Source organism: Mustela nigripes, chromosome 6 (genome assembly GCF_022355385.1).
Source record: "Mustela nigripes isolate SB6536 chromosome 6, MUSNIG.SB6536, whole genome shotgun sequence".
Taxonomy (NCBI): Eukaryota; Metazoa; Chordata; class Mammalia; order Carnivora; family Mustelidae; genus Mustela; species Mustela nigripes.
Genome location: NC_081562.1, coordinates 21520061 through 21534990, shown reverse-complemented (window position 1 = coordinate 21534990; position 14930 = coordinate 21520061). Strand labels below are relative to the sequence as shown.

The 14930-nt window shown below is 33.5% G+C and overlaps 1 protein-coding gene across 12 annotated transcripts in view; it reads right to left on the bottom strand.

Annotated features, from left to right (window-relative positions):
- The window catches only part of ANKS1B (ankyrin repeat and sterile alpha motif domain containing 1B), a 1094885-nt gene that overhangs the window by 641603 nt on the left and 438352 nt on the right, over positions 1 to 14930 (bottom strand). For all 12 annotated transcript variants that reach the window (XM_059402276.1, XM_059402278.1, XM_059402277.1 and 9 more), the window contains exon 11: positions 3585 to 3721. In XM_059402276.1, the coding sequence (XP_059258259.1) occupies positions 3585 to 3721 (137 nt within the window). The remainder of the gene's footprint in view (positions 1 to 3584; positions 3722 to 14930) is intronic.

Here is a 14930-nt window from a genome sequence, read left to right as displayed (position 1 = left end):
AAAAGGAACAATATGAGTGAATCCCAAAAACATTATGTTGAATGAAAGAAGTCAGACACAGACTTACATAAAACAAACACACATTTTAGGATTCCATGTACATAAAGTCTAAGAATAGACAATCCTAATCTATGGTGATAAAATCAGAAGTTGCCTCTTAGGTGGGACTGGGTAGAGTTGATTGGAAAAAGGCATGAAGCAACTTTCTGGGTTAATAATGTTTTAATATCTTGCTTTGAGTGGTGGTTACACTTACATATACAAATGGTCAAAATTAACTAAATTGTGTTTTATTCTTCCATTAGGGAGAAGGAAAGATGTTTCACCAGGAAAACATTAAAAAAAAAAAAAAGGCTTCGTGCAACTAGCGTTTAACTAGTAGAAAGAAGAAAACTTGGTATATCAATAACTTACCTAATTTTTTTTAATGACATTATTTTTTTTCAAGTGTTTTTAAGTACTTTTTCAAGTTTCAAAGTTATTTTATTTTCAAGTATAAATAAATAAACCAGCCTTGTGAATTCATCTAAACAGAGAAACTCAGGCTTGTGGATCAATATACTGGAGAGATAACCAGTAGCATAAAAATATTTCAGTCTCTGTGAATAGAAAATAGAATGCTTCACAATCTGGAGAATTTTAAGACATGAAAGAGCCCAAAGAAGCAAAGGTAAAAAGATCAAACACAAGATGCAGAACTAACAGCTGTGACTTAGTGAGTTAAATATGCTGAATAAATCAAACTTAACAAAGCACCACAAGTTGGTAGCTTCCACGTAATTAATACACTAATCAGAAGCACATGCAATATTAGTCAGGACTACCTCATTGTGACAGCAAGGACTCCTTGGTTACAATGGATATTCTTCATTTGCAGGTAGAGTTATAGAAAGTAAATTAGGTAAAGGCATGCTTGAGGCAAAGAGGAAGTAACATAATTTGCTCTATCTAAGGAGTCTCTATTTGTGGTGAATGAGATGAAAGTTCCGTTTTCATCTCACATCTGTTCCAGATCATTCTTCTCACAGTAAGACAGAACATATCTGCTAATACTTGGGCAAATAAATGTGAATTCATAGATTAGAGTTGTACTTATACGTTTCTTTCCAAGGCTCATCCCCAGTTTTAAGAGTGAAACAAACATTTTACCCATGTTATTAATGTCTAATTAGTAAATGAAAAAAATGTTTGAATACCACAAGTCAATCTAACTTCACATTTCTTGCATTTCTACATAAAGCCAGAATTAGCAGACACTTTAGAAGATTAAACCTGTGATCAAAATATGGGCTTACATAAGCTAACCAATAATTATCTTTTCTTTGGAATAGTTAGCTCTTGACAATGCTTCATCCCTGACAGACCTGTTACTTGACAGAGCACACCAGGGAGTCCACTATTTTATCCATCTAGCTGTCCTCCATCCACACCCTCTAGTCTCTTATTCTTTTCTTGAAATCACATATCCTGCTTATATTCCCTGTAATTACTTCTACTTAAATTTTCTATTACCTGTTCTTTACTGAGAATAGGGAGCCTAGAAGATCAGAACTCATAAAAAGAAATAGCTAAAGCACCAAAGTCTCTGAGGTGAAAGAAACAGTAGTCCAACTGAGGTTATATTCTTTCCCAACTATACACCTTAGCTGCTGAGGTTATATTCTTTCCCAACTACACACCTTAGCTGCTACTGTTCTATTACATACATACTTCAGGTTGCACTGGCTCAAATTTAAATACCATCACCCTAGTTTCCTGACTTTCTCACTTCATATTTTTTCCTTCCTAAATCTAAAAAGGGAAGGTGGAATCAGTTGCTTCATAAACATTTATTAATGGACAGAATCAAGGAATCAAGTCAAAAAGGAATTTCTGGCTACTGCTACTATTTTTTCAATTAACCAAAACAAAATGAGTAGAGAATGCAAAGAAGAATTTATGGAGTAAGCTCCCTTAGAGTTGATAAGATTACAAATATGTAGAAAGAAAATCTGCTTTTTATCCATTAAATCACTAAATTCATTTATATTAATTTATGTTGATATAAAAATAAATGTGTCTAGTAATGGATATCATTAACTTATGCATAAGATAATCTCCTACCCAAGTAATTAAAAATGCTGAAAATGTAATGGCTGCACAGTAACACCAGAAACACCTTCATATAATGAGAGACCCAGGGAAGATAAACGTGACATTTAGCCTCTAAATCTGGCTTTAGGGAAGTTTATTTTTTGAACCAAAACAATTAGATCAAATTTTTCTGAAAAAAAAAAAAAAGAAGGGATCTTTGAAGACATTTCCTTCTCCACATAGTTGGATACTGTGTGAAATGTTACCTTGCCTAAACGAACCTGTTTCATTCTCATAAAGATATTGTACAACCAAGAAAAGGAGGAGACAACTCTTTCATTAAGAAAAAAGGAAAAGGAATATTGAATCAGTTGCACAATTTTGCCTCTTTGGAGTGTCAATATCCTTATCCATAACACTATAATATTACATTCCCTTGAAATTAATGAAGGTTAAGTGAAACAGTTTATGTGAAAGTGTTCTATAAACTATAGGAAATATGTGAATTTAAAATGCCATTTTATTCATGAGGATAATTATAATGAAAATAAACTAAAATAAATCATATTGAAGAAGGTAGATATTAAGCAAATCATTGCTCATCTAGACCAAAACAGTCTTAAAAAGAGACATTTGTCTTACAAATTGGTTCAAAGAATTTGTTCATACTATATATCTAAGTAGATGGTGAATGGCATTGATTGGATCCAAAGTCCCCCTCTCTTGGATTTTATGAGGCCCATTCAGAATGAGCCAGGTTGAGAACACCACCAATTCCATGTTCTGAGTCCATCTGTTGGCAAAAATGTAATGCAAACAGCTTTATAAGTGCTATTTTCAATGAAATATCACAGAACAGCTTGTCCCAATGATATTTCTAAAGCTTGCCTGCAAACCGCCTACTGGGAAATCCAAGTGAAAGAGAAGAGGGAAGAGAAAGAAACCCATACATACAAGTGACAAAAATTGAAAAAAGAACAAAAGATGGAGGGAGACAAGCTAGAGGAAAGTGAGCACTGGAGAAAAATAAGGAGCAATGAGAGGTGCAATATTAAACACAGACAAAATTAGTTGGAAACCATAAGGAATAGAGAATTTTTTAAAAATTATCTAAACATCTTGGGTTGGAAGATAGAGAAATGATCACAAATAATTTGGCATGTCCAGCGAAGTGAAGATAAAAGGAGCAGGAAAACCCAGAAAACATGTAATAGCTAAGTAATTGGAGGATAATTATTAAAATGTGAGAGGAAAATGATGTAAAATAGCCATTTTTCTAAGTTTCACTTTTTTTTCTGTAATATACAAATTCATTATTCCAAAAATAATATAGATTTCAATGTGTATCATTAACTGCAAGGAAGGAAACATCCTCCTCCAAGTCCCTTCTTTTAATATAAAAATGTACTCACATAGCACAAAAGAGACCAGCATTACAATATAAGTAGTATACATGCAATGATTAAAAAACAAAATATTTTACTGTAGATGATGTCATTCTGGGCACTTACCTGGGGTCGAATAACTTTAACAATATTTTTGAGGGCAGTGTCAGGGGATGGAGGTGAGCAGTCAGGTGTTGGGCCTGTTGAGCTGTTTCTATGGTTACTACTTCCTGGAGCAGTAATTGCTACCTCAGATGCATTATCTGTGAATAAAAATAGAACTGCCATAAACCTAATCACTCAGTTTACCATTTAAGACTTGAAATTACTTTAGTGAACAAGAATTGAGTTTTTAACTTAAAACTGGTATCAATTATAAGATCATAATGAGGAATATGCACAGCAGTATATTTTAAAGATAATGTTTATTGAATGCTTTGCTTTCCTTTGGAATGGTAAATATCATATCCTGTAGTATTATTTCAAGAAGAGTATTATTATACAATTCACAATGATAGATCACCCAACACAGCTATTAAGACTGTCATTATTATACAAATGGCCAAAACTTCAGCTTACCTAAGAAGAATATGATTTTTTAATATGAATGGGCTTAGTTTTCCCCATCATCTCTCAAATGGTTATTGATCTTTTTATTTTTTTTTTTAAAGATTTTATTTATTCATTTGACAGAGAGAAATCACAAGTAGGCAGAGAGGCAGGCAGAGAGAGAGAGAGAGGAGGAAGCAGGCTCCCTGCTGAGCAGAGAGCCCGATGCGGGACTTGATCCCAGGACCCTGAGATCATGACCTGAGCTGAAGGCAGCGGCTTAACCACTGAGCCACCCAGGCGCCCCGGTTATTGATCTTTTTAAAGTGGAAGTTTTGCATCTCCCTGAGGTATAAAATCCAAATTCAAGCCTCCTCAAACCACATTCCCCAGAAGTCCCTCAACTATTGAGAGGCATCCCAGTGAATTAACCTGAGAACACTGACATTTGTCAACAATAGTTTTATAATGTAGACTGACACAAAACTATCACACCCAGATAAACACATCTTATACAAACTAAATCTCTTCCTTATGTTTAGTATTGAGAGTTGGAGGAGGAATAAAGGGATGACTTTAAAGTCAGCAACCTGCATAAAACTTAAATTTTTATCATAACAAAATGACAAGAAAAGATGCAGTTTTAGAGTGTTTAATATACTTAGAAAAGAATGGGAAAAAACACCATAAATAACTCTTGCTAGCACATAAAAGATATATTATCTTAATGACAATTTGGCAATCCTCTACAGCTTTGTATGGAAAGCATTGCAAGCTCAGATCTAAAAAACAAACAAAATTCCTTGTTTTTAATTAGTTCCCAATAATTTTCTGTCCTAGGCAGTTGAAATTGTGCAAAAGAGACTGAGACTGTGAATTCTTTATAGATTAGTAAATTTTCTCTGTTCCATGGCCATTGTCTACAATCCCAAGTGAAAAGAAATAATTTATGAAGACACCTCTTGCTTACAAAAAGTGAATGGATGAAAACTCTACCCACCATATAAAAACATAATTCTGTTACACTGGGCAGTCCAGACACAGGTTCATGAAACAAACAAACAAACAAAAATACAAATGTGACATATTGAATTAAATAGATTATGTATTAAATAAGTCTTAAAAGTACCAGAGATCACTCTTGACTCAGGTTTAATGGATAAGGTGAGATTTGAATTAGCATCTCAAGAATACCCAGAGTTCTGAAAGACAGTAATTGGGTGGTCTTCTGACTATACTAGAATTAGTATGAGTAAATACTGAAGCAGAGATAAAATATCAGTCAACAAGACAATGAAAAGTAGCCCTGATCCTCTCCAACTTGTACCTTCCTTTCATTCATTCAACCATACATCTTAAAACATTTAAGGGCAACTATATGTCAGGTATTATTTTATATTCTAGGCAAAAAAAGAACCTTTAGGCAGAGGGTAAAAGGTAGGGAAGGATGAACAGGTAGAGCACAGAGGACATGTAGGGCAGTAAAACTATTCTGTATGATAACAATAGTGGTGGATACATTGTCATTGTACATTTGTCCAAACCCATAGAAAGTACAGCATCAAAAGTGAACCCTAGGATCATTTATATGGACATTGGATGATAATGGTGGGTCAATGTAGGGTCACTGATTGTAACAAGTATACCACTATGGTGGGTAATGTTGATAATGGGGAAAGCTGTGCCTGTGAGGGGAGGGTACACGAGAAACCTGTATACCTTCTGCTTGATTTTTCTGGGAACCTAAAACTTCTTTAAAAAATAAAGTTTAATAAAATTTTTAAAAATCTATGCTCTTAAGAAGTATATAGTCAAGTGTGACATCAGACATGTAGAAAAAGTGTAATGTAATATCATTTGAGACCTGATAACAGATAAAGAAAACATGATGAGACAGCAAGAGGAGAAGCAATCAACAGACCGTGGCTATGAAAGAAGAGAGAGCTGTGAAAGGTTTCCATTTTCAGGCAAGAAAGCTGAGATGGAATATAAAACATAAGGAAGGGCATGGAGGTGAAAAGAGCATAGACAAAGCCATTATTTTATGTTAGGAAAAAGTTGGAGATAAGTTTAAATAAGTACTAGGGAGTTTTATAGTATATTAGTTTATATTTAATTTGTAGGCAATGAGAAATATTGAGAATGTTTAAGCATGAAGTGACATACTAATAGTAGCTAATGTTTATTGAACTCCAGTGAAATAATGTTAAAGACATTGTTCTCTTTCTTTATTCTCTCTTTTGTAGTTCTCATTGTTGTCTCTCTGTGTTGTATTCTGAGTAGCTTTTTCATACTCATTTTCCAGTTTATTGGCTCTTTCCTCAGCAGTGTCTAGTCTACTGTAAAATCATTTTCATAATTTCACGTACACTTCACAATTCTAAAATTTCTATTTGGTTCTTTTTCAAATGTACAATGTCATCATTTGGCGTTTTTCAGGTTTTTTTTTTTTTTTTTTTTTTTTTTTTTTTAGCAATTTCAAGCTTGCTTTTATTTAGTAGAAAATAACAAGCATAGTTTTTGGTTTTTTAAAATCTGTGCCTGATAATTCCAGTATCTGAAGTCTTCATGAGTCCGTTTCCATGTCTCTGACTCTCATTCACGGTATTTTGTTCCATTACCTTTCTCATCTTCAGTTCTGTGCTACCTGTTACTCAACTTTTGTTAGCACAAGATATACAACATTAAACTTAATTCTTTGTCTGTTAGTACATATTAATTTAAAAAAGCATCCAAATTACATTCTAATACCAGATGCTGAAGTCTGAGGACAACTTGCCTGCTCAATGTTAGACAATTTATTTAACCTCTCTGGACATCAGTTTTTTAACTTTAAAAATGAGAATGATTAATAATTGTCTAGAAGAAAGTTACTGTTTATGTGTGTGAATAAAATGAGAGAATATATATGAAAAATATCTAGCATATTAACAGGTACATAATATGGGTTTTATTTTTCCCTATAAACCAAATATCCTCAGAATTAAAATAAAACATAGAAGAGGAAAGAAAAGCCAGAGGGAAAAAGAGAACTAAATAATAATAATAATAATAATAATAATAATAATGCTTTGCAGATAATACATCTAGAGTAAAGACTGTGTATTTGGATAGAATTTGAGAAAAGTATCTTTTGGCTATTAACACAAACTGGTAGAGATAGAATTTAACTCCAGGAATAAGAGATGATCCCCTGAGGAATGATTCACTTGCAAGGGCTGGCCCTGTTGACTACCTTTCCATCAAAGTCAGAAAAATTGAGGGGTACTTTATGCAGACTGTAAGGCAAATGCCTTTTGAATGTATCTTATATGTAATTTAATACATAGTACAGGACAGCAGGTAATCAAGTACTAAATTATTTAGAAAATATTATAACTGTCTCCATCTTCTGAATCCATGATCTATATCATTACACTGATAATTTAATTTTATACTACCTTGCATTGTTCATTATCTCTTCCAGACTAGGTTATATTTTTGCAGACACTTATATTTCCCTTATCCCCTTCATAGTTCTTAGCTCAATGCCTTTAAAAATACTAAATGAAATAAAGTGAATAAAGCAAAACCTGTATGCCAGTGGTAACCATCAAAAATGCCCTTAATTACATAGAGAAAAGTGATCTGGTTTTTGTAATTCTATGGTCCCTTTTGGAGAAAATCCAAATGAGAAGCATATTTTAAATATCTTTTATTATATTATTTTTGAAAATACCAATTATCCAGTGAATTTGTGAAACGACAGCCTGTATTCAAGACAGTTTTACATGGTCAACCTACATTTTACACCTGCAGCTACAAAACATTGCTGATGAAAAAGGACATGAGGTGGGCAAAAGCTGCTTAAGAGAAAATTACTAAATATACTTGCAATTTCAGACTGAAATGAGACTTATCTTCTAGTCAGCTTCTCTTACTACACATTAAATTATGCGTTATGACTGTCCACTTCCTCTAAAATAACAAGCTAAGAAAAAAAAATCTTCTAGCTTACTTGAGCTTTTAAAAGAAAAGTATTCTATGAATACAAAATAATTCATATGCAATGTTACAGAGTAGAATTTTAACATCATTTACTAGCATGTACTGAGCAGCTAAAGTGCACCAGAGGCCATGCTAATTCCTATATAGCTGACAAGTAGAACTGAGATTACTTCTGGCTGGGGACTCAAGAAAAGTGTCAAGGCAGAGGTGGTGACTAAGCAGGTCTCTGACAGATTAGTATGATTCATACATGAAGAAATGAGTGGGAAGGGCATTCCAAGAGTTCAAGGTATGATCAGCAAAAGATAGAGAGATGGAAAGAATTGGACACAATTGTGGGATAAACAAGAGTTCAGTTTGAATAGGATATTCATGGAGGAAATATCAAGCACTGCATGGATCATAAACAACAAACCTGAGCTTTGAAATCAGACAAACCTAATCTGAAATCCTGCCATATTGTTTTAAATTGAAGCCGAGCTGACATACAATATCTTGTCAGTTTTAGGTATACATTGAAGTGATTTGATATTTCTACATATTATGAGATGATCCTCACAGTAAGTCTATTTCTGAATTCTCACCATATATTGTTATCAATTCATTTATAGACTCACACTTATTGTAAATAATGCTACAATGAATGGAGAGGTGCATATATTTTCATTCTCTTTGTACAACATCCTAAGTGGAATTGCTGGATTGCATGATGGTTCTATTTTTAATTCTTTGAGGAACCTCCCTATCATTTTCCATAGTGGCTACACAAGTTGACATTCCCACCAGCAGTTTTCTCCTTGCCTTTACTTCAGTTTGTGTGTGCCTCCATCAGAAAGAATGAATACCCAACTTTTATAGCAACATGGACTTGACTCGAAGAGATTATGCTGAGTGAAATAAGTCAAGCAGAGAGAGTCAATTATCATATGGTTTCGCTTATTTCTGGAGCATAACAAATAGCATGGAGGACATGGGGATTTAGAGAGGAGAAGGGAGTTGGGGTAAATTGAAAGGGGAGGTGAATCATTAGAGACTATGGACTCTGAAAAACAATCTGAGGGATTTGAAGTGGCGGGGGGTGGGTGGGAGGTTGGGGTACCATGTGGTGGGTATTATAGAGGGCACGGATTGCATGGAGCACTGGGTGTAGTGAAAAAATAATGAATACTGTTATGCTGAAAATAAATTAATTTAATTTAAAAAAAAAAGATCTGAAGTGATTTCTTACAGGGAGCATAGAGATGGGTCTTGTTTGTTTGTTTAACCATTCAGCCATCCTATATCATTTGATGGAAGCATTTAGTCCATTTACATTTAAAGTATTTACTGATTTGTATGTATTTGTTGCCATTTTGTTAATTGTTATCTGATTGCTTTTATAATTCTTTTCTCTTCCCTTTTCTTAGTCTCTTTCCTAGTGGTTCATGTTTTTCTTTAGTGTTATTTTTGGGTTTCTTTCTCTTTCTCTTTATTTATCTATTTTTTTGTGCATCTAGCTATTGTAGATTTTGGTTTGTAACTACCATGTGTGTGCATGTGTGCATGTATATACATAAAATGAAAGTAATAAAATCAGGTATATCAGTCATTACATTAAGTATTTATAGAAAAACTATCCCCCAACAAAAACAGAGATGATGGTTATTAAGATGTGAGCTGGGTCTGTGGTTTCATCTGATGTTTGACTGGAAGCAGTGGGCTTCCCTCTCATGGTTGTTGGCAGCACTCAATTTTCATGAACTGTTGGCCTTAGTTTCTCACTGTCTGTTGACTAGAAGCTTCCCTCAGTTCCTTGCCATGTAAGTCTCTCCACAGAGGCTCACAATGGGACAGTGGCTTCTATCAGAGTGAGTATGCCAGGGAGCAAAAGAAAACTAGCAAGACGGAAGCCAGAGCTTTTTTGTAATCTGATCTTGGAAACGACACCTATTATTTTAGCCATATTCCATTCACTAGAAGCATGTCATTAGGTCCAGTCCACCTACAAGGGGAGGGGATTATACAAGGGCATAGATACTAGGAGGTGGGACAATTGGGAGTTATGTTAGAGACTAAATATCAACAGGATATTTGTGCGGCGAAAAAGCTACTCTCAGATGGCAAAAGAAATGGATACAGCCATTTTGGAAAGCAACATCGTTAAGATCATTGCCTCTTGATAGCACAGACATCTTACCTTGGTTTGTTAGGTTCTTTCTCAGTTTTAAACCTGGAAGTCCTGCGTCCTGGGAACTCCTTCAGTCCTGGGGCTTGGTTAGTCACCCTACACTATGGGCTTTAAATCATGACTCCACACTACTAGAAATGTGAACTTGGGTTAAGTTACTTAATTTCTCTGTGCTTCAGTTTCCTAATTTGTAAAATAATAATAGTGTATCTGTAGAAACTAAATGAGATACATGTAAAGTGCTTAAAGCAATGTACGGCACATAAAAAGTGCCCAATGATATTAAATATATTAAAATATACATATCCTTTCATTAGGGTATGCACACAATTATTATCCTAACAAGGATACTTTTGACAATGAAAGGGAGTTCTAGTAACAATTGGACCACATCAACAGACATTAAAGGGAATGTTCAGGGAAAGTAGTAGGATGTTCCTTAAATGTGATTCACATTGAAATTCATATCATAGAAATAAAAGTACCTCCATATAAAATAAGTACAATGATGTTTGTTGCTCTTTTGTTAACAGCGGAAAAATAATACAAAATGAAGTGAACACTCATCAATAGAGGTGGAATAAATCACGATACATAATACCATGAAATATTATGCAACCTTTAAAAAAATAAATTATAGTGATACCCACTGACTGGGAGGTGCTCTAAAATACTGTTGAATGAGAAAAATAATACGTAGGAAAATATTTAAGGCTTTTCTTTTTGTAAAATAAATGTTTCACACTCAGAGGCAAATGCTGAAGTTTAAATTTCAGGATCCTAAACTTTCATGGGCCTGTTCCAAGGAGCTGGGAGGGTCCCTGGAAATGTCTTTGTGAATTTTATGAAAAGTAAAAAATTTTAATTGCAGTAAGTTAAGATCTCTTCAAATTTTTTCCAACTCCAGTTTTCTTGCTATCATAGTTCTCTTTGGTTTTGGTAGTATTAAAATGGCTGCAGACATTTTTGGAATCTGGCTAAGGGGAAGATGAGTTGAGGATACATGTGCTTTGGATTTAGTGGGACATATTTGCAAGGTTGAAGTCACTTCCTTGTATAGTCCAGATGTTAAAATGGCTTCTAGAAATTTTCCTGTCACCTCTTGAGCCAACCCACCTGGTGTGTGACTATAAGATTTAGAGCACTACTACAATATGAGTGATATTGTGATATGAATGTGGCCTAGAAATATTTATGTGCCAAAAATATTTGATATGTATAGAAGATCGTACATGGAAAGTTCTTCCAAATCCTATAGCTTAGATATGAAACAGAGGTTTCCTCAAATTTGGCAACAATCCTAAAAAATAGTTTGGCAGTACCAATAAGAGATTATGAAACTAAAAGGAAACTTTCTACCAGCTAATAAAAAAACACTAATATCAACCATGCTAAAGGAAAGACTGAATCAGTCTATTTCTCTACACTAGCATTATCTAAGAGAAATATAAAATGAGCCATATATGGGATTTTAAATTTGTTAGTAGCCCCATTTAAAATTTTTTTAAATAGACAAAATTAATTTTATTTATTTATTTGCCAGAGAGAGAAAGAGATAGTGAGAGAGGGAACAAAAACATGGGGAGTAGGAGAGGGAGAAGCAGGCTTCCCACTGAGCACGGAGCCCAATGCAGGACTCGATTCCAGGATGCTGGGCTCATGACCTGAGCCAAAAGCAGCCGCTTAATGACTGAGCCACCCAGGCACCCCAATGAAATTAATTTTAATAATATATCATTTAACTCAATTTATCCAAAATGTCATTTCAATTACTAATAAAATACTTTACATTCCTTTTTTGTGTACTAAGTCTTCATAATCTGAAGTATAATTTACACTTTTAGCATGTGAATTCAGGCAGTAAACTTTCATGATTGGTACCTGAACTCTATTTAAATTTTGTAAAATTACAGTTGGAAAAGTAGATTCGACTGTAAACAAAGTTGTTCTAAACCTAAAAGTTTTCAAATAACTGAATTGAGTAGCAAAACATTATTTTCCTTTAGTGTTTTCATCCACATTGACAAAATTATTTCATTGTTTTTAGGAAAATTGATTTTGACATAAAATAATTTCAGCTTCAAAATTATGTCTACCCAAGTTAAATAAGTTCCCTGACTCAATATTATTAATAGAAAAGTCAAAGGGTGCTGCATAAGTTTAAATTATAAGTTTGGATCCTGCTAAAAAAAAGTTTTAAAATGTTTTTTGGGGATATTTAATTTTAATTTTAAGCAAATAATTTTCATTGATTCTCTTTTCACTGTTGAGAACAAACTTCTTATCAAATTTATTATGCAGCTGATGAACGTACCTCTTATTATTTTCCACTCAATTGTCTTTAAAAAATTTTTTTAGACAATAAACTACCTTTTTAGTTTGCTCGGCCATGGCAAATTGAAATTAGCATTGTCATGAAATTTGTCATATACCATATCCCAATCTCTCCTTTTCCCCTTTAGTCTTTCAGTCATTGTGTGCAAGGTGAAAAAGGAGATGAGATAAGGGGAATGGGGAAACCCTGGTAATGTTAGTAAAATCCCAGCCCTTCCTTTGTCCACCAAAATTTATGCATGATGGCCCTTTAAAACTGTAACTGCCTGGGGAAGACCAGCCAGTTTCTCCATTTAATTAGCAACAGCAAAAAGGACAGACTTGCTCACAGACAACTATAATCAATATGAATGGCTACAATGAAAGAAAAAAATAAAGTTGCAAACTAATAGGTACGGCATGATTCCATTTTAGTAAAAAGAAATAAAACCCATATGTATATACATATATATGCTTTGCTTTGCTTGTATCCTAACGTATATATACTGAGCTGTTAGTATTGTTAAAGTGAAGGTGGTGAGGAAGTAGGCACAATTGGGTCAGGCAAAATGGAGGAAATGATTAATATTCCCCTTATAAAATTATGCATTGTATTATAGGTTTTAATTCAGAACTACACACATACATTGGTCGTTCATAAGCCACCCAATATAGAAAAAAGACTTTTTCAAGTATGATATAATGTACTATTATTTATTGTTAATTCATAATTTCATAAATTAAACCGGAGATTAGGACTTGATTATCTGATATATTAAGACTGCCTCTGTGATCTAGTAAGTAGTTTTTCTAAGTGCTTTACGTATGTGTGAAAAGAATACATGTATTCTCTATTGATGGATACCTGTTTCTAAGATATGTCTATTAACTCATGATTGTTAGTTGTATCATTCAACACAGTATATTCTTATGTTATGTTTCTTAATTTTTTTTCATTTTTTAAAGTATATTCTTAAATTTCTTCAATTTCATTTTCAGTGAATTATGATATATTAAAATCTTACACAAACTGTGGATTTCAGTTTGTCATTGAAATCATATCAGTTTTGCCTTTTAATATTTCAAGGCGATGTTGTACGTTAAAAATGTGTGAAAAATTTTGTGACTTTATACCTCTTTTTTTTTTTTAAGATTTTATTTATTTATTTGACAGAGGGAGATCACAAGTAGGCAGAGAGAGAGAGAGAAAGGAGGAAGCAGGCCTCCTGCTGAGCAGAGAGCCTGATGCAAGACTTGATCCCAGGACCCTGAGATCATGACCTGAGCCGAAGGCAGAGGCTTAACCCACTGAGCCACCCAGGCGCCCCTGACTTTATACTTCTTGCTACATTGTGTTTTAGACTTTAATTGTTACACAGTATACCTCTTTATCTCTTTTAATGTTTTTAACTTTCAATTATATTTTGATTGATGCTACTGTGTTAATATCTCTCTTTAGGTTGTTTCACTTGATCTTTTGTTTTTTAACCCCATTGTGTCATTTTTTATTTATGCTTGACTCCTGGAAAAAAACATGATTTTTAAAAATTGCATCAAAAATGATCATCTTTGTCTTTTATTAATTATTTTCTATTTTGTGGTTTTGGTTTGCCACACTTACTGCTGGCTTCACTTCTTTTTTCCCAGATTTAAGGACATTTTAATTAATAAATATTTCTTTATTCTCTTATTTTCCATTACTAGCTTGGGAGAATAAATTGTGTTTCTAATTTTTACTGGTTTCTCTTAAAATTTTTACTAAAAACATTTGCAACAACAAAAAAAGAAATCGAAAGTCATTAATTATCTTTGTCTCTTTAGTTTTTAGACCCACTTTACTTACTCTATGATCATAAGTCTCTATCTTCCTTGTTTTTATTGTCTGGAAATTTAACACCCCAGCTGTACATTTTTAGCAGTAGGCCTGATCCCTGGCTCCCATTTGAAGTGGACCTCTTTTAGATTCCATTACCCTGAAGGATGCAGTCTTCCTCTGGATCCTGCCCATTTCTGAGCCCAGTCACCAGGTAGACTATCATTTAGTTTCCAATTTCTACTTTGTGTTTCTGATCTAATTAAGGATAGGATATCTTCTTTCTTTCTTTCTTTTCAGCACAGCTAGAATTTGTAATTTTCTCATTTTATATTTTATCTCTCATCATTGTTTTTGGTGCAATGGAAAATAAGGGAAGGATCACTTTAAAATAAACCTGACAGACCTTGCTGAGTTGACAGGTCATGTTATACTTTCATAATCAGAAAAATCATAATTTAAAAAGCAAAATAATACATGTCTACATATGTAAAACAGATATTCATACAGATTTGTATAAAAGCTATGCACAGCAAAAAACAAACACACAAACAAACAAACAAAACCCAGGAAAGAAAGAAACCAGAATGTTAACAATAGTTACCCTGATAGGTAAGATTCAATAAAATAATTCACTTTCACT